The sequence below is a fragment of the Gymnodraco acuticeps genome, unplaced genomic scaffold (genome assembly GCF_902827175.1).
Source record: "Gymnodraco acuticeps unplaced genomic scaffold, fGymAcu1.1, whole genome shotgun sequence".
Classification (NCBI taxonomy): Eukaryota; Metazoa; Chordata; class Actinopteri; order Perciformes; family Bathydraconidae; genus Gymnodraco; species Gymnodraco acuticeps.
Window position 1 is genome coordinate 440537 of NW_022989961.1, and position 20074 is coordinate 460610.

General features: G+C 43.2%; 1 protein-coding gene across 4 annotated transcripts in view; it reads right to left on the bottom strand.

Annotated features, from left to right (window-relative positions):
* Nucleotides 1–20074, bottom strand: part of LOC117542861 (tyrosine-protein phosphatase non-receptor type 12-like) — a 64409-nt gene that overhangs the window by 21179 nt on the left and 23156 nt on the right. For all 4 annotated transcript variants that reach the window (XM_034210739.1, XM_034210741.1, XM_034210743.1 and 1 more), the window contains 8 exons: nucleotides 18844–18882; nucleotides 18396–18467; nucleotides 18173–18232; nucleotides 17739–17881; nucleotides 15245–15311; nucleotides 15022–15099; nucleotides 13879–13977; nucleotides 8096–8181 (listed from right to left, as the gene is read on the bottom strand). In XM_034210739.1, coding sequence (XP_034066630.1) covers nucleotides 8096–8181; nucleotides 13879–13977; nucleotides 15022–15099; nucleotides 15245–15311; nucleotides 17739–17881; nucleotides 18173–18232; nucleotides 18396–18467; nucleotides 18844–18882 — 644 coding nt within the window. The remainder of the gene's footprint in view (nucleotides 1–8095; nucleotides 8182–13878; nucleotides 13978–15021; nucleotides 15100–15244; nucleotides 15312–17738; nucleotides 17882–18172; nucleotides 18233–18395; nucleotides 18468–18843; nucleotides 18883–20074) is intronic.

Consider the following 20074-nt stretch of genomic DNA (forward strand, 5'->3'; position numbering starts at 1 on the left):
TGCTTTCAGCGCTTCCTCTACCAGCCTCAGTGACGCCTCATTAGCGTTCACTCTGATGTCTAGAGAGCTTGGGCATCTGATGTCCACTCTCGTCCAGACTCGTAGCCAGGTTTGGCTGGCAGTCACCCTTATCAGAGGCATGTAGGAGGATTCTCTGTGCTGTCCCAGTGGAGCCGGGGGAGCTGTTCAGTTCAGCAGTTCAGGTGCTCGAACGGACTGTCCAAGCTAGTCAGACCAGGCAACAGTTCTCAGCTCTTCGCAGAGACATGCCTCCCCCCGCCGGTAGGCCTAGAGGTTCCGCGTCTGCCTCCCGAGGCCGCTCCCATCCCCTCTCGCCCCTGCAGTCTCAGGGTATGAAGATTCTGCCATACTTAGACGACTGGTTGATCTGTGCACCATCCCGGTTGCAGTCGACCCAGGACATGGCTCTCCTTCTCTCTCATGTTGCCCGGCTAGGCCTCAAGGTGAACATGGAGAAGAGTTGTCTGAACCCCTCTCAGAGCCTAACCTTCATTGGGGTGGCTCTGGACACAGTCACTATGCGGGCCTGTCCATCTGCTCAGTGCCTGGACGACATCCTCCAGCTTCTTACCCTCTTCAAAAAGGGGCAGGTCTCTGGCATATATTCTTTTTCTCCGCCTCTTGGGCAAGCTGACAGCTGTCGTTCCCTTGGGCTTGTTGTCACTGCGCCCCCTGCAGAGATGGCTGAACGGCCTCCACTTAGACCCCAAGTTTCACAGGCACAGAAAAATCAAGGGTGTCACAACAGTGCCTCTCCACTCTATCCCCATGGAGGGAGAGGTTGTATATGTCGAGGGGCCTGGCCATGGGCTCCGTCCCTTTCCGCAGAGAGACCGTTACGACGGATGCCAGCCTATCGGGATGGGGTGCGGTGTGGCAAAACAGGACAGCTCGTGGGCAGTGGTCTGTTCAGGACTGCACAAAACACATCAACGTGCTAGAGCTACGAGCTGTGCACCTAGCCCTCAGGCACTTCCTGCCATACCTGAGGGGGAGGCATGTGCTTGTCTGCTCGGACAACACTACAACAGTGTATCACATAAACCACGAGGGGGGCACCAAATCTGCACGCTTGCTAGAGGTGTCCCAGTCTCTCCTGACCTGGGCAGCTCCTTGCCTGGCCAGCCTACGGTCAATGTATCTGTCCGGAGAGCAGAACCAAGTCGCCGGCTTCCTCTCCCGTCACAAGCCTCCCCCGGGGGAGTGGCGGCTTCATCCAGAAGTGGTGACCAGCATTTGGGGTCTCTTCTGCAGGGCAGAGGTAGATCTCTTTGCCTCGAAGATGTCGACCCACTGCCCCCTATGGTTCTCCTTGAAGGAGAAGACCAGCCCTTTGGGCAGGACTCCCTGGCTCATTGATGGCCAGGGTGTCTTCTCTATACCTATCCACCCCTTCCTCTGATCCTACCAACACTCCTCAAAGTGCTTCATCAGGGCCACAGGCTTCTTCTGGTGGCCCCCTTCTGGCCAGCCAGGACTTGGTTCCCCCTGCTGCACAGACTCTGTTGCGGAACGCCTTGGCATCTCCCAAACAGGAAGGATCTCTTGTCTCAGCTGGAGGGTTGGATGTGGCACTCCGACCCCTGCCGCCTCCAGCTGTGGGTCTGGACCCGCTGCTGAGCGACTGCATAGAGCCTGTCAGGAGGACTATTCTCAATGCATTCTCTACTCGTAGGCAGTACGAAAACAGGTGGAAACTGTTTTCTGACTGGTGCCAAGGGCGAAATGAGGACCCAGTACATTGCTTGGTGCCTACTATCCTTGAGTTCCTGCAGTCCCTCATGGACGACGGCCGGTGTCCCGCTACCATCAGGGTGTATTCTATATCAGCTCAACACGCAAGGGTTGACAACAACACAGTGGGGAGCCATAGGCTGGTATCCTTCTTCTTAAGGGGAGCTCTGAGGCTTTGCCCTTGGTGCTGGATGCCCGCCTCCCTTTGAACCCTTGTCACAGGAAGAACTGAGGTGGCTCTCAGCTAAGACTGCTTTCCTTCTTGCCATCACCTCAGCAAAGCGTGTAAGCGAGCTTCAGGCCTTGTCCGTGAACAGCTCGTGTCTGAGGTGGAACTCAGATGGCTCAGGTATCCCCTTATGGCTGAATACAGCGTTCCTCCCTAAGGTGCTGGCACGCTCTCATTTTAAATCGGCCTATCCAGCTGGCACGGTTTGACCCCCCATCAGGAGAGGGGGAAGAGAGGTCAAGACTCCTATGCCCGGTGCGGGCCCTTAGAGCTTATCTCCAGACTACCGCAGGCATACGTCAGTCTAAAAAGCTCTTTCTGTGTTACGGTGACCTAGAAGGGGCTGTGTTCTCTCAAAACAGCGCTTGTCCCACTGGATCGTGGACGTCATTGCCCAGGCATACAAGGCGAATGACCATCCCTTGCCACCCAGAGTAAAGTGCCACTCTACCAGGAGTGTCTCCACGTCATGGGCGACCTTGAGAGGTGTGCCCCTGGAGGACATATGTGCCACGGCCACATGGCATCCCCGAGCACATTAGCCAGATACTACATAGTGAATGTTGCCGCCCCTCACCCGCTGGGTGTGGTTCTCCTGCAGAGTCCATCTAGGCCATCCTTATAGGGTAAGTATTCAGACTTCCTCGTGACTCTTGATATAAGTCATCCAGTGCTAAGCACTGCCTCTGGCGGTCAGTAAGGATGAAATAGAACGATAGAACCGTAGTTACATATGTAACTACGGTTCTATGAATGCTGGATGACCGCCAGAGTTCTTGGTCACTAGGAATCTCGTGTTCCTGCGAGAAGATTCCATAGGACTGAACTCGTTGACACACCGGAACTTAGGCCTTCCGGGGTCATACGAGGTCACACGTGACTTTGTTGATATAAGTATTCGACCTGCACATGCGCGAGACAGAAGATATTCAGTGGTAAGCGCCGCCTCTGGCGGTCATCCAGGATTTATAGAACCGTAGTTACATACGTAACTATCGTTCTTCCTACATCCAGGACATGGTAAATCCTACACTTCATCACTCTGCATCGGCCAATCGGCTTGCTACTTCCTCACTGCTAGTTGGACCCACACATAATACACACATTGTATGCTATCCTGGCTGCTAAATGGTAGAATGAGCTTCCTACTCATACCAGGATATCAGAAAGTTGACACATCTTCTGTCACAGACTGAAAACTCACCTATTTCCACTGCACCTTGGCCAATTAAATATATATAGAATATATCTTCTGTGCGGGGCACTCACAAAGGTTTGGCTTTAAGTGAAGCTAATGCAGTAGCACTTAATCTGGTTGGGTTTATAGATAGGAAATGTACCTGCAGCATTCTTGTTTCTGAGTTTGTTTCTTCATGGTTGAATATTATTGTCAGTCGCTTTGGATAAAAGCACCAGCTAAATGAAATGTAATCCAAATGTAATGTCAATCCAAAGCGTATATATTTTCTAAATACTAAAACATCGACTACACTAGGCCAGAGATTTAAAAAAATATATAGGATACCATTACTATTTTGTGAAACACACCACACTCCACCAACACAAACTGTACACTATAAAACGTTTTTTTCCTTTATTCCTGGTTACAAAATGGATCAAATGCAGGTATTGTTTCAATATTACTTGAAAATTATGTCGAGCCTTAATAATAACATTCGTTATAATTCTCAGGACAGAGGTCATGATCTTACGCTGAGATTGAACTCAAATAAGATATTTTTAACCATCAGAATGAAGAAACATATGGCCTCCAGGTTAAAGGAGCTCTCTTTAATGAAAACATAAATCACCCATGAGAATATCTTCCTCTGTATCCTCAGTGCATGAGCAATGCAAATATATAACGTGGTAATAACACAGAGGATTCCCACAGCTACTGCTTGTTTTCATGGGGATATGAATCGGCCCTGTGTTCTCTAAGATAAGATCGGATTAAATTAAAAATGATTCCTAAGGGAAGCTGAGCTATTACAGCAGCTAATAAGTTACAGAAAAACAAATAAAGCAAAGAGTGAAAGCACATAAACCATGTGAAAACTGCAGCACTAGGACGTCCATGAAAAAAGGATGCATGAACATATTACGTGGGTGTGCATCAAGAGAATAAAGTAGTAGTATCAGTGTTGAGCTGCAATAAACAAAGAGTCAAATTATCAAAGCTCAATGTGAGCTGTGGTGATATTCTGTGAGAAACGTTCTACATCTGTGAATAAATGGCCATACTGCAACTTACTTTAAAGCAGGGGTGGGGAACCTCCGGCCCCCGGGCCTTATACGGCCCGCGAGACCATTTGGTGTGGCCCTCGAGGTAATTTATAAACACACGCAAAAAAGAAAAAAATTAAAGAAATCTAGACCGCAAAATAATTAAACAAGTGAGTACCTGTTTTTCCTGGCCAAGGTCAGGGTCCTTGAACACAACACAAGCCTAACGTGTCATCACGTGGTATATGTCTCGTCTGACAGGGGTGCAGTTCTGACGGAGAGCACCAGAACGCCGCTCCGCTCCGGCACTTCCAAAAATTGCAGTACCCATAAGGAGCCGTACACATGCAGTAGTTTTTGCGTGTCTGTGTCTTTAGTTGAAAGCCCAGTGGTGATCTGTTCATCTGTCATACTGATCATACAGTCAATAACTTTGTTGTTATTAGCATCTGGTTAGCTAGCTATGCTAATGAATATAAGAAGCTTTTTCTCCAACCAGTGAGGTAAAGGCACATCTTTATATGATCATTATAGTTATAAAAAAATAAGAGAATAAAGTAAACAGGTATAAAATACTATATGACAGTAAAAAAAAAAGTTGTTATTAATAAACAAGAATACAGGTTGAAAGGAGAGTGATTTGTAAAATATCCATAAAGAAAAAGAAATCTGCTTCCAGTTCCGTTTCATCTGGGTGTTGAGAGATGTATCCATAGATCTCCTAATGTTGCTCTCAGTGCACCAGATTGATGCTTTTAACTTCAACATTTAAAAACAAATCTTCCCAGGGGAGGGACCCCCCTAGAGGAGGTTAGGTCCCCCCCACTTAAATCATGTTCACATGGATAGGAGTCTAAATACATTTGCACACATCTTGTGTCCATATATTTCTGTTTGGGTGGTCATGCCACACCGTGCACGTGCATGCATGCGCGAGTCATGGCAAGATATCTGGATTAAGAGGTTGCTTTTTCTTTGCACAGCATGAAAGAAAGGTGAAATGAGTGGGCTGTGATTTTAGTATTTTTAAGCAGAGGTCAATCATTTGTACGGCCCTCGGAGAATGTTGAAAACATTGAAATGGCCCTTGAGAGGAAAAAGGTTCCCCACCCCTGCTTTAAAGAGTCCCTATTCTGATGTTTGGGTTTTCCCTCTCCTGTAGTGTGTTCTGTAGGTTTCTGTGCATGTTAATGGTCTGCAAAGGCTAAAGTCCCTGAGTTTCTCTCACACACTCCCCTTTATTTTTATTTTCCTTAATTGGCTTTGATTTGAACTATTCACCAGAATGAGCTGCCTCGTTAGAACAATTATTTGTAACATTCTTGAACCAATTCCCATAACCTGTCAAACACTATACATTTTTTTTTCTTTTTAAATCATATACATTGCTATTTCAGATTTGTACTTTTGTGTGTGCAGATGTAAAAAGACTGAGGTATTTGTCCTCGATGTTCTGTGCAGCATGTAAGCATATAATAAATGATGTGTACTATGACTCAGTTGTATGCAGACATTATTGTGTATTTGTAAAGGACCATAACTCCTCCTGTGGGTCTGTACTGTAAGTAAAGGCTGTACAAAAAACTGTTATCAGGTTAGAATTTCTTGGTTTGAATCATTTTTGCCCTCTTTATTGTCAGAAAACATCTTGAATGTTAGGGGTTTTACCTGCTTATTTCTGACACTGCTTGTATTACAATTGTATTTATAGAAGTTCTTATTGCTGAAAAAGCTGTATAATAAAATAATAAACACTCTATTATGTCCTTATATCTGTCTATTATGTTGTTTTAAAACCATGTATTAAATGTTTGCCTATAACTGCTTTTTAAATATGCTTCAAAGAGCATTATACATACCTCACCATGCACAAGTTGTTCTGCTCCCTGAAGTATTAAACACTACAAGCATCCATTCTGTTTAAGGGCACACAAACATCACACACACGTACAAATGCAGCCTCTAAACGCACATGTATGCACAGATGCACGCATTCACAAGAACTTGAAATGTATGCAGCGCCCACGCTCTCATAAACTCAAGCAGCGCTCTGTCCCTCCTCATGAGCTCCAGAGGGAAGACGCTGCATTTTTAATCACAGAGTTGGTTCACAGCAGCGACGTGCCAGAGGGCGATTTCACTTCCTGGTTTCAGGTTGTGCTGAGGATAGATTCATACAGACACCAACAAAATGTTGTCCCTGTCCTTTCTTGAAATGGTCCCACAGGCTTTTGTGAAATATTTGTTTTTTAAGTATAGTTTTCTGGGTATTTATTTCCAATTTTCCGGTAATAGGGATGGTTAAACTTCTATGATTTTATGGATGAATAAAATTATAGCTCAGCTTGGAAGTTATTACTTGAAAAAGAAGAAGGAATTCATCAAAACATAAGTAAAAAAGACTAAAGAGCTAACAAAATCTTTAATGCCACCTATTGGTACTTATTGAGATGCTTCTGACAGACTTTATTGTGAAATTTCAAAGGATATGACTCCTCAGGGTGTGGTTGTGAATATGTGTGTATGTATATAAAAACTATGACTCAGTATCTATAACCTTGATGGCAGGCTCATTTGACTTCCGGCAGTTTTTTCCTCTAACACACACACACAGAAAAAATGTCTCCCACACACACTTGCATTGCTAAAGTGACCCGGGGGAGTGCGGCCGGTAGAATGTGGACTATGTTGGTAAAAATAGCTTCTTCCACCATCACTAAAATACTCCCAGGCTTAAACCAGGCCTGACATTATTCCTTTAGGAAAGTGAAAGATGACACAGACAGAGAAAGACACAGAACTGAGATTTTAAAGTATTCCAGGAAAGCCTGTTTTTTTGGCAGCATCTCTCTGACTTCAAATGTGTCTGTTTTACTTAGAGCAGGAAATAACTTTTCTGTAAACACATCGCTTGAAGCTACATCCCAAAATTAGGACCTCTGAAAAATGTTTGCTTTCCCATCAGACCGGTGACAAATTCATCCCAGCTGAGCAGGACAACTTTAGAGCAACATAACACAGGTCATGAATGTGATGGATCATTTTCTGCCTTTCCAGAGGTTTAGAATTGGGAGAATGCAATCATCTAAAGTACCATGGTACCGAATGAATCACACACAAGCGGAACAAAATGCTGTCAAACTGGACGTTTTTAGACCAACAGGTAATTAAGGGAAACATTTTTGAGAATCTATCTAAAGCTGTTGCATGAACAGCATTCTGTGCATACTTCATAAGTAGAGGAAATAAGGGGGCTGGGGATGAACTGAGAGAAAGTGGAGGACAACCCCTGCTGGGCTCATAAATCAAAATCAAGGGGAGGGTGAGGAAAAGGGGGCAGGGAGAAGAAGAGAAGCAGGAAGAGAGGATAAGAAAGGAATGAGGAGGGGGATACATGTGGGAAACGTGCCAAAGAAAGTGTTTATGCATATGACAGATACCAACCATATGCCTGCGAGTAAGAACGAGTGTGTTTGTTGTCACAGAGGGAGATGAAAGATGTAGCTGCTCTGCTTTAACCAGCCGAGGGTTGTGGTACACGCAACACCACGTTGTTGCAGGAGATTGTTAAAATGTGCTAAATGTGTCTATAAATACATTAAGCTCCTCCTCAGGCCACAACTGTAGTTAACAGAAGTTAACTTCAGTAAAAGTGGAGGCCGGGCGTGGGCTGGTGGGGAATAACGTGTCAAAAAACTCTGGTGAAAACTACGCAGCTGCTTCTGGTATGCTTTTACTCCACACACACTTGTTGGATTGCCCCTACACACACTGTGCTCACTTCCCACCTACTGCTCACTGCTGTGTTCATCCATCGTTTGGAGGATGAGTGCGGGATTATTCATCGTTTTCTCTGAAGTTTTGAAAAGCTAACAAACATCTTACCTGCGTATGCGTGGAGGTTTTGGAGGCGGGGTGTCCCATCTCTCATCATCTGACTGCTGGCTTGTTTTATCTGGACTGTTTTCCTCCTGGACACACACACACACAAACACACACACACACACACACAAACACACAGACAGACAGACACACACACACGGACACACACACACACACACAAAGACATGTTTGAGTTTAAGTTCCACGATGGTTTCATACCACTGGAATTTGATGATTTAGTTAAGAAAGAGGTCTCCATTACATCATGGGACTGAAAAACGTATCCTTCAGTCACAACTCTCCAATAACCAAGTCTTAGGAGTGAAAAAAATGATTTCTGTAATAATTATAATAATGCATTTCAATTTATATATTGTTATTTGCTTTTTCCACTGAAGTAATGATAAGAATAAAACAATCTATGAAGACCAAATTATATTGAGTTGAAATAGATTTTTATAAACCTTAAGTAGCCTCGTAAATTGTGTGCCAAATACCTCAATCAAACTATTTACATTTTCGGGGTGTGTGGGAGAGAAACTCCCTCTGGAGAGGGAGCACAGGGATTTTAGTCTTTGCAGACCATTTACACAGAAAGCTATAGAACACACTACAGGAAGTATAATAGAGCCTCTTTAAAGAGATCTCCCTCCAGCTGAGAGATTGTTCTCTATCAGTGCCCTTCTAACTCTCTCCTCTCTAGATGTTTCTGGAGCAGAGGCAGGAAGTTGCTTCACTGAAAGATTGAAATTGTTCCTGAAAGAAGCGCTCCTCCTCCCGCCTAATCTTCCCTTTCTTCCTCTCATCCTTCAGCTTCCTCCTCCTCTCCTCTCCTCCCCGTGACTCATTAATTTGATTCTCTCTCTCCACTGATAAATAGAAGATGACGGGACAACTTCAGGCGTCAAAAACTCAACACAGAGGGGCAAATGAGGCCACATGAGCTCTTCCTTCAGGGTTCATGATGAAAACACAGTGTGCTGTGGAGATCATTTGGTGGGAAAAGTCCCTGCTAACAATGCAGCGCCTGCATCATTTCCAAAGTGCTTCCACAGCAGTGACACACATCTGTGGATAATCATTTATACGAAAATGGTTAAAGCAACCATCACTAAACGCCAGCAACACTGCATCTACTGCAGACAGTAGCAACAGGTCAGATGGGGACATCACGTGACCCTCCGTTGTGGACACGAGCTTACTCCCGCCTGACTCACCGCCCTCGCTCCCGGAGCAGTAGTCTTCGTCTCCCCAAACTACGCCGCCCCTCTGCGGCCCGCAGAGGATACCACGGCAAAACAGAGCCTGCCCAGGTATATCTAAACAAGTACTCGCCTGTACAGTGGGGTTAGGCGGTCATTTTGCAGCTTGTGGTATAAAAATAGACAATGGAATATTCATGTGAAAATAGATTAATATTCTGCCATGCCTGTAGAAATGTTGGGTCAAATAATGCATACAATAGCACAGATGCCTTCACCACGAATGGCTACAAAAATATCTCATATCCCAAGCTTATCAACGAGCTAATGTTGCAGCTGAAATGTTCTCCAGGTCACAAAGTCAACCTCACATGATGATGTGATACCAGTTTTCCAGCACAGTAAATATTCTCTTCCCAGAGTATATGATGGGACCAAGGTGATGATGTAGTACATGGTTTTAATAATACGTTTGCTTTTCAATGTTTGCCATTTCAAACCATGAGCTGGTTCAAATAATATTTGCCTTGATTTACAATATGTTCTCATTTCTTTTATCAGTACAGTTTTGAAGCTTCTGTGCTCTTCTTTGCCACAGTCCACTTTGGACTATATGAAATATTTCAGGATTGCACTTTTAACACACTTGAAATGTTCTCACTTGCTTGGTTTCAAAACATAACAAATGCCATAATCTGTTCATTGGGGACCATCAATGCTATTTTTCATTGCTGTTGCCGGCCACTATTGCTCATGTAAACCTACTACTGCTGCGCCCCCTGTAATCTCAGAGGCACCCTGAGTCATTTTGTTCTGGAGCCGGGCCTGTACACGGCCATATACTAAACACACTACAGAGCCCATTCCGTGTCCTGTTATTGTTTACTTCCTCTCTGCCTTCTTCTGGTGATTTATCTGACGTCCAGCGCTCCGTCTTTTAACCTCTTTTCCTTTCTCTTTCTTGATCCTCCTTAGCAACCTTCATTATAGTCCTTGACAGTGGTCTGTACTGCTGTATTAACAACGTGTCACATGTTAAGAAGTTACAATCAGAATCAAGTATTCAACTAAGCCGTGTAATACAAGTTGTTAGTAGCCTTAAGGGCCTACACAGTTGTTATGCTATACCACATTGCCCTTCACTGGATGTATAATGAGCTGCACTAAACTACATTTTAGCATTTAAAATACCTAGCCATTCTTTTGCGGTTATTTTTGGTGAAAGTAACTAAAAAGTAAATAAAAAGTCGTGTAACTCATTACATTTCAGAGACAGTAATACTGTAATGTAACGTATTACTTTCAAAAGAGAGTAATAAGTAATATATTACATTTTGGAAGTAACTTGCCCAACACTGGTGTGTGTGTGTGTGTGTGTGTGTGTGTGTGTGTGTGTGTATGTGTGTGTGTGTGTGTGTGTGTGTGTGTGTGTGTGTGTGTGTGTGTGTGTGTGTGTGTGTGTGTGTGTGTGTGTAGGCTTATTGTTGACTGCCATTGAGAGCACCTATTACCTCATTCACACCAACGCAACTCCGGTTCAAGCTCCGTGCTAGAGCTTTTCAGGTTCAGAAGCGGTTCTTCGGTTTAGCTCCGGCTCTTTTCACACTGCCCAGAGTCCATTTGGTGCTGCGTTATTGTGTCACCGTTTGCGTCATGACGTAACCGTTTGCGTGCCTGCTTCTTAAAGCCAAACCGCGCGGAAACCCCTCACAGCTCACACCGACAACAACAACAACGGCCGATTGTGCTCCAGCTTCCTCTGTACCTCTTCGGAAGACCAGATTCCCAGTAGGTAGCTGGTCTCTTCAGTGGACCACTGCTGCTTGTTAAGTTTATCCATCGTTGTGTACAAACTGGATTAAACGCGGGCTTTTTGTTGTTGTTCAGGAGTTGATCCCGCCCCTGCCCCCGCCTCGACGTAAGTGTGACGTTTAGCGGTGCTTTTGCTCTAGCCGGACAATTTTTTGGTGCTTGAAATGAACCGGATTCCGGAGCTAAGAGGCTGCTCCGCTGCAGTGTGAACAGGAAAACCCGGTGCTTTTCAAGCTCCAGTTCCGAACCGGCCCTGAAACACCGTTGGTGTGAATGAGGTATTGGTGGGTGTTTGAGTCACTGACAATGGCTGACTGGACATGTGTGTGTGTGTGTGTGTGTGTGTGTGGTGTGTGTGTGTGTGTGTGTGTGTGTGTGTGTGTGTGTGTGTGTGTGTGTGTGTGTGTGTGTGTGTGTGTGTGTGTGTGTGTGAGAGAGAGAGAGAGAGAGTGTGTGTGTGTGTGTGCTCTTGGACTTGGTGTAAGATAATCACAAGGTTACAGTGAGTAGCAACACACTTGATGTTCACACGCCTACACTTAACAAATTATTAATAAAAACAAACTTTGAGACAATTAAAAGTTTACTGCAGTTCAGTGGACAGGTTTCAGGTTTAAAATAAATATATATAAAAATCCTCCTGACTCTCAAAGTCTTTATCATCACATCTAAATTGTTACTATGTATATAATTGCGAGAAATAAAGTATCCAGAATTCAGTTTTAATCTTTTTTTAGTATATATAATAGTTGAATTTAGTTTAGGAGCTGTTCTTATTAACTTTGATTGTGTGTTTTGATCCTAAATGCTTGGTCATTTCCAGAGTAAGGATTAGAAATGTGAGTTCTTATGCAACAAATAAATATGATGTTTTATTTGAGATATTAATACATTTCTGGCTTACATGATCGACTGTGTTGATGAAATTCCAGATTATGTTATAAAATAAAACAATTTAAACTGAGTTTCCTCAAAAGCAAGGACGTTCCTATCTTTAAAAAAACATAACCATTAAAATGAAGCTTTTCCCAAACAGTGTAGAGAGTGTGGGTCTTTCTAAAGTCAACATGGCTGTGTGTCCCTGTGACCGTCTCTTGGAAGGGTCTCCCTTTCCCAACAGATGTGTGTCTATTCTGAGACACAAAGTGCATTATGGGAGAGGGGTGATGTCATCAGAGCTTCGTAAGCAGGAAGTGGACTGGAGGTCTGTGGGTGTTTCTCAATCTCGAGTAAAGCTGCTCCAGAGCCACTATTTCAAGCATGCTACGTCATCGAGTGCCACCAAAGGACTGTTCCAATGTCCAGCATACTTGGAATTCTACCGAGCCCAGCGTACTTCGTAGCGAGACATTTCGAGGCTGCACATGTGTAGACTCCGCGGTCTTAAAATCCCCACAATGCTTTGCGCACGGACCAATTTCCCCAAATCTGTGGCGGAAAATGTAAGGCGGGGCTTCTCATATGACACACACTTGCTCGCCTGTTCCACTCTTCGTTTTCCGAATGCCAGGAAATATTCTTGCCTCGCTTCTGAAGCAAGTGACTCGGAAGACATGTGCTACCAAGCAAGCGTACTCGACATTGCGAAACACCCAGTGTGTCCTCTGTGTTTGGGTCTGTCAGTCTCTGTCTCACTTTGTCTTTCATCTTCACGAATCAGTGTGGGGAAGTGGTGCTTCAACCAGTTTCACTACATTTTCTAGTGGCAGTCTAGTAGAGTAGCTCTTTCTATTATCACGCTACCTTTCTAGATGTTAGAGCCATTAACATTATTTTTGATCTAACGTGGATATATCTGATAGATATATTTGAGTTAAAACGTTATTTATGAAATATTATATTTAGAACCATTAAGATATTTATGTGATCTTATATTTATTTATATATTTATTTTTTGATACGGACACTTTTTGTGAATGAACATTAAATGGACCAGACACTTTCCATTCTGTCTCTGAGAATTGCCTGACCAGAATAATGATATTGGGATGTTTCACTAGTAAAGAGGCATTTATTTCAAAATGTAAATCCTAGACATTGTTGAAATTCTGCTTTGCCATCCCCCATCTTAAGTCCCAATATTCCAAAAGTGGTATAAGAATAATGCTTATTTCTGATGTAAATCAACAGTAGATGCTGTTAGGTGCACTTGAGTTGAACTCAGCTTCAGTCTGAGCGGATTGTAGGGGAGGGAGTGTATAGTTTCCGCATTTGAACTACAATGAAGAGTAGCTTGTAGCTTCATTAGTTTCAAAGTAGCTTCCCCCAGTCTGCTATACAATGATGTGGTATGATGGACGGCAGCTACATACAACACCTGATTGGATTGTATACAAAATGTAATCTTTCAGCATTGCACTTCAAGCTAAGATGAGTCACAGAGGACAGTTCTGGTACTGCTTCTCAGCTTTTCCTGTATGTTACATACACTTTTTGGGTTTGGTTGCAATTGAGTGTGTGTTTTGGGGCAACTGAGGATAGTGAAGTCAAATTAGAAAGAGGGCAGTGTGGACTGACACAGCAAGGTTTTTTCTAACAGTATAGAGTCCCTCCCCTGCAGAGGAGAGGTCTGTTTTCAGACTCTTTTTCTGTCTGTGTCAAAAGCAAAGTTTTCTGAAGGCCTCTCTTCCCGCTCCCTTCTCCTCCCACCCTCTCCCTCTCCTGTGACTAATTATTTGTGTTTCTTTCCCACTCCGAGTGCGTTACTCAGCGACATCCTGTCTTTCTTTAACACCAGACAGCATGCACAATATGTGTGTGTGTGTGTCATACCATGCCATCGTGTATCTGCGTGTTGGCGGGGCTCTCCAGTAGCTGCAGTTGTTTTTCAAAGAGCTGGGCAATCGCTCTGTGAACCAACTCGTACTGCTCCTAGGGAGACAAAGAAAGAGGGAGAAAGATAGAGATAGGTGAGGTGAAGGAGAAGGGAGGACAAAAATGGGTTTTTCGGAAAATCAATATAAAAGCAATAACATTCTCATGTCTGTGCTCAAAAACATCAATTTACAAGGCTGTGGAATACAACCTGTGTGAAAACAACAGAAGGGCCTCGCCCGATGCACGCTGATATAATCACATTATGTTCCCGGTGAGGCAGTAAGTGTATTGCAATGCATTTTCCGAAATTACATTACAGTTACCGGCTCCCAGCAGTCTCTATCAAAGGCAATTCTATGAGATCTCTAACAGGGCTCTTTTTATGTGTGGGAGGAGACATCATATATAAGCAGCAAATGAAGATGGGCGCTTTGTTCAGACTATAACACTCATTATTTTTTTATGAATGCTGCCTAAAGATTTTAAAGAAATGGCTAGAAAATGAAGATCCTCCCAGGTCAAACCGCTGGAACCGGTTACAGATAACGGAGGGAATGTGTGGACCCCGGGCTAGGAAGCATTTTGAAGCAGGTGTGCAGCAAGGAACACAGAAGGAAGAGACATGACCCGGGCTATGGAATGGAGGAAACGCTGCCACTACTGTCACTCAAATGGGGAACCATATAAAAAAGACAGAAATAACTTGAAGCAACTTCTCGTAAAGATTATACAGATAGAATGCTTGTTACGCAGTATTATTTGTCCTTACGTGTTTAATATTGCCTAAAAATAATGAATAATTTTTCTAAACAAGATTTGCATCCTCTGGGGTAAGAAACTTGGTGTTTCAATTAAACATTGAGACATTTGTGCTGGTGGAATTATGTTCATTTGACAACCAGACACACATCACACAATGTTGATCTTAGCTCAGAGCTTCCCTGTTTGAAGGAAGCTTAGCATTAGCATCAAATCCCTAATTATTATTCTATAACTACTGAACATTATTCCAATAAATTTGAGTCATGTGTATTTCAGTTAATTGACCTTAAATGGTGATACTTGTCTGTGTGTGATAACAAAAAGTGAAGAACAAACCTTGGTCTGAACAGCAGAGTGTCGTTGCGTCCTCATCTCTTGGATCAACCGAAAAACATTAAAATCTTCTGGTATTTTCTGTAGAAGCACAAAACAAAGGTGTTAATTCCCACTTGAATCTCCACATAACAGTTACCCTGTGTATTTGAACAGGTATGATTTAGATAGTTAGTGTGTGTGTGTGTGTGTGTGTGTGTGTGTGTGTGTGTGTGTGTTCACATACCCCAGCTTTCAGGAGGTTCCATGTGTAGTCGATAGCACAGATAGCACCCGTCCTCCCACAGCCTGCACTGTATAATCAGTCAGAGAGATAAGATTCAACAGAAGCAGACACATGTATGAAGACACATATACACTCCTGAGCTTTATCCTTGTCATTGCAAATATTAATCCACTTACAAACAACTCTGGATTTCAGTTTGTGAGAAAACAATAAAAGGAGTACCGACAACCACAACACCTCAGCAGACAGGATGGAGACAGGAGCTACGGAGTATGTGGCATTATGTCCGACACATAAAAACATAAACTCTATCTCATGCTGTCACAGGGCCTCTGCGGTGTGTGTGCACACAGACAGTAGAGCGCACCACACATCTTTACAGGAGCAGCTCAGTCCTGCTGTGTAACAGAGGAACCAGGAAACATCCGCAGGCTGCTCATTCGAGCTGATTATACACACATGGAGACGGTGTGTGTGTGCTGTGTGGATACCCACGCATGTGTGCAGCATAAACCTATAGTTTCATGAATCAGTGTGTTTTGCATGTTAATTTCCCCAAATTAAGTTCTTTATTGGTGGGAATTGCCATTCATCTTTGAGTCATTAATGTTTTGCCAAGACCCTTAACAATACAGTAATCCTATCTCATAACTATATTAGCTATTATAAGATTCTCAACAAGATAAGTTAGAGAGGACATATTAGTGTTTCCCCTAGGATGGAGTCATAGCAGCGGTGCTAAGGAACGTGGGCACAGCATAATGTGAGCGCGGAGCGCGTGGATTTTTTTTAGTGTGTGCGCGTGCGAACTGCACCCCGCCAATTTCATTCTATGTGTCTGCCAGCACAAGAAAGGCTCTTGAGGCCTAGTGCCAGGGCCGGTTCTAGATAATTTGCTGCCCAAGGCAAGATTTTATAAATAAAGAATAAATGAAAAATCTCTACAAAAGACAAATACACTACAAAAACAGAAACTTATTGACATAGGTAATATACGTCAAAATTGCTTCAAATGTATTCAGTATTGTATGAACATGTTTGAAATGGAGGCTGGACGTCACATCCTCTAGGGGGGTCCGGGGGTATGCCCCCATCCGAAGATTTTTTTGAACATTTTAAAGTAAAATGTTTCAATCTGGTGCACTTTGAGCACACAATTACTAGAGACCTGATCTAGGGGGTACAACTCTAAAACACCCATATGAAAAAGATCCGTTTACATTTTAAGTGCCTTGGAAATATGTGTTGTGTAACTATCTAAACACTCAGAGAGTCCTTTACCTAACTGAGCCTCTCAGTCTGACAGGAGAGCTCTCCTCCACCCTGGTTGTAGAAACATCTACTTCTTATATTCGTTAGCGCAGCTAGCACCAGATTCTAATAACAACAGCTCCGGTACCGGTGCGCCCTCTCTCTCTCTCTCTCCTACGCTCGCTCTATCGCTCCCATGCTCGCACTTTGGCTGTGAGCTGCGGGCGCCTGATAAGCCAACATCCCCCACTTTCATCACTTACAGCGCCCATCGTACAGGGCAAATGAAAAGTGTAACCGGGGTGAAAAGGGTGTTACATTTACTTAATTATGAATGTTGTTACATCAAGGCCGAAAATTAGGATGAGCGCCAACGGTCAAAAATGTTTTTTCCCCTCCCAGAGCTACCAGCGCAGGGCCCCCCAGATCTGGCGCCCTATGCCAAAAATCGGCCCTGCCAGTACATACAGTGGCAATGTCTCAAGATTTAGCAAAAATACACCTTTATTGAACATACAGTAACACAAATACTACAAATTCACATAACAAACAATCAAACATGAAAAAGGGTCGCCACTTATTATTTTAATAATAATAATAAAAAAATTTAAAAAACAGGCTGGCGCTCCCTAGCAGCGGCGCGCATATTTCAGCAGCGGCGCGCATATTTCAGCAGCGGCGCTGCGCCGCCACTATTTGTAGGGAAACACTGCTCCTCATTTTCAGGTGACATGTCTCCATGCTTTAATGTTCAAATGCTTTATTTTTCTCAAAGGCCTATCTAACAGGAAAGGGAAACCCCCAAAAGCATAACAGGGGCTCTTTAAGATAAACTATGGAAGGATACATAGTTTACCAAATCTACATTATATATCAGCAAATGATTAAACACAAGTTCTAGCTTTCGCCAGAAGTAGTTGCATATGTGTGTGTCTGGTCTAACTACAGTGTTCAAACTTGGAACTCAAAACACACACACACACACAATAATGCCAGCCATCTGTTGCAAATTCTCACTGCCTCCTCAAAGAAAACAACTGGCCATCTCATGAATCATACAATTCAATTTGAAAGCATAAGCAAGTAGAACATGTGAGTCTTTAACTAGAACAGGCAATTGGAGAGTGAGGTATAATTTAATAAATAATAAACATCACATCAGTCTTTTTTTTGTTGCGTTGCCTTAGTTACAGTACATGCAGCAATGGATTTGAGTCTGCACAGTCTGTCCGTGCTGACCTACCTGCAGTGCACACATATAGGAACATCATCGTTCTCTTGGTATTCCCTCATCAGTGCGATCATATCCAGTATGGAGTCAAACGATGAGGGGACGTCGTGATCCGGCCAGTTCATATAATGGAACTGTGTTAGCCTCCGGTTTTCCTACACACACACACACATACGGAGGGATTTTTTTTAAGAACATTTAATTAGAACAAATGGTCGATGGAAGGACAGGGAATTGAATCATCAGGCAAAGATGAGCAGCCTAAGTGAATGTGGGGGCGATATGCATTTCATTACTTTTAGTGGAGTTACACAGTGATGATATGAACATATTTGTAGCATTGTTGATTATTTGTACGTGATTTTGCATACATTTCCAATATTGACTTTTTATTGTGAGGACTGGCAGGGGCAACAAAAGAACGTTTACAGTGTCAGAAGACTTACATTCTCATTCTCCACGGTCAAAGTCCTGATAAAGTAGTCTGTTCTGGCCTGCTCTGACTCCTGCAAACAGCAGAGACAGGGAGAACATTAACACAATCCTTGACTAAAACGCCATTAGAACAAAATGTGAGAAATGCAGGAGCCCAGACCACCCGCCCCCTTTTCTCCATACACTCTCCGTACACACACACACAGCTGTGATATTAGAGATTTGTCTACTTACACAGGAGATTCTGAAGGGGCCAAAACTCATTGGCTCCTCCCCAAGCAGCGGGAAATACCGCTCACACTTTTTCTAACGAGAGAAGCAAAGGCGTTAGCTTTGGCTGAGAACAACACACCAGACAAATACCACAGCTTCCTATGCACACACACGTTCTGGCTCAGAATAAACAATTAATGTGGAACATCAGCAATGACAATTACAGAAAACAATTACTGAATATAAGATACTATAACCATATGTGCAAAACTGACATTTGTAGTTACATATGCTCGTTATCTGAGACATCAATCACACTTTTTTATCAGTCAGTTCAGGCTTTGGTAACAGCCTCCAGCAACTGACAAACACACTGATGGAACCAAAGACATAGTGTATGAGGACACATTAACACACACATAAGCGTGCACTGGAACGCACACAGAGGGATTAAATATCAGGGCCTTACCCTTCCCATTTCAAACTCTCGACAAGCCATCACAATAACCTGCAGGGACACAAACAGGAAGGATTACAAATCAATATTTATACTCACGGATAAATCGTACATTTCCCAAAAGATTGCTTCCTTCCTTTATGTTCTATGTATGCAATGCTGTAGTTCCGAAATGAGGTGCACACCCTGCAGAATATTAAAAGCTTTAATAGAGAGTGGCTCAACCTTTCTGTATTTTAAATTCAGTCCAGCAGACTTCAGATCACTTTGATCCTACAGGAGTAATTATCCCAGCTGCAACGTCCCGAGTGTGAGCTGAACCTTATCACAGCTCCCCCCTTTCTGTCCATCTGCTTCAACCATACGCACCCCCCATCTGTCTGACATTAAATATGTATTTCCCTACTTTAATTATTGTCCCCACACAAAGCGGTAGGTTACATCTTTCTGTTGCTATTCTATTGGACCCAGAGGCCCTGCTCTATGCTAACAGCCTCCTGCTCTCTGAATCCTCCTGTCTGCTTCCCCCATCCTCTAAGCCAGTGGTTCCCAACCTGGGGGGCGCACCGCCCTTGGGGGAGCATCAAAGATCGCAGGGGGTGCGCCAGGCCTCAGATGATTTGAGGCCAAATATCATATTTAGCCTTTTTTTTTTTTCTTTTCATATAATTGTAACGCAATACATGATTGTCGCTAAAAGCCTTGTCTCTACATTACAATAAAATATAAAAAATAATTGACTAATTAATTTTAATAAAAATTCAAGTGAGTATTAAAGGCATAAAAAGACAGAAATGTATAATTCTTTCTTTAATAGAAATGTTTCTTCAGCCCATAAAGTGTCCAAACCAGGCTTTTCTGGATAAGCGCATTTTTAAAACATAGTCATTGTCCATGCCGGTTTTCAGTTGGATTATTTGTCACAGTTGCTCCGATCAGATCGGTCTCCTCCATTTTGTAGATTATTTACGACTTTTGAATCCACATAAACACATCAGCAAAATCCGGCTTACTTTGAGCATGTGTTTTAAACAGTTTAATGCCTTTGTGAATTGTTTCCACTTGCGCCGTCCTTTAATTTCTTCATACAGCGGGAATCCAAATGAATTAATCCCGAGTCCAATAACCATCAAAGTCACTCCAATAGTGCTCCTTAATTACACTTTCATCCTCCTTTAACAAAATACTTCACATTCATCCAGTTTGTGACAGTAGTTGTAGCATTTTTGAGACTTTGAACCCC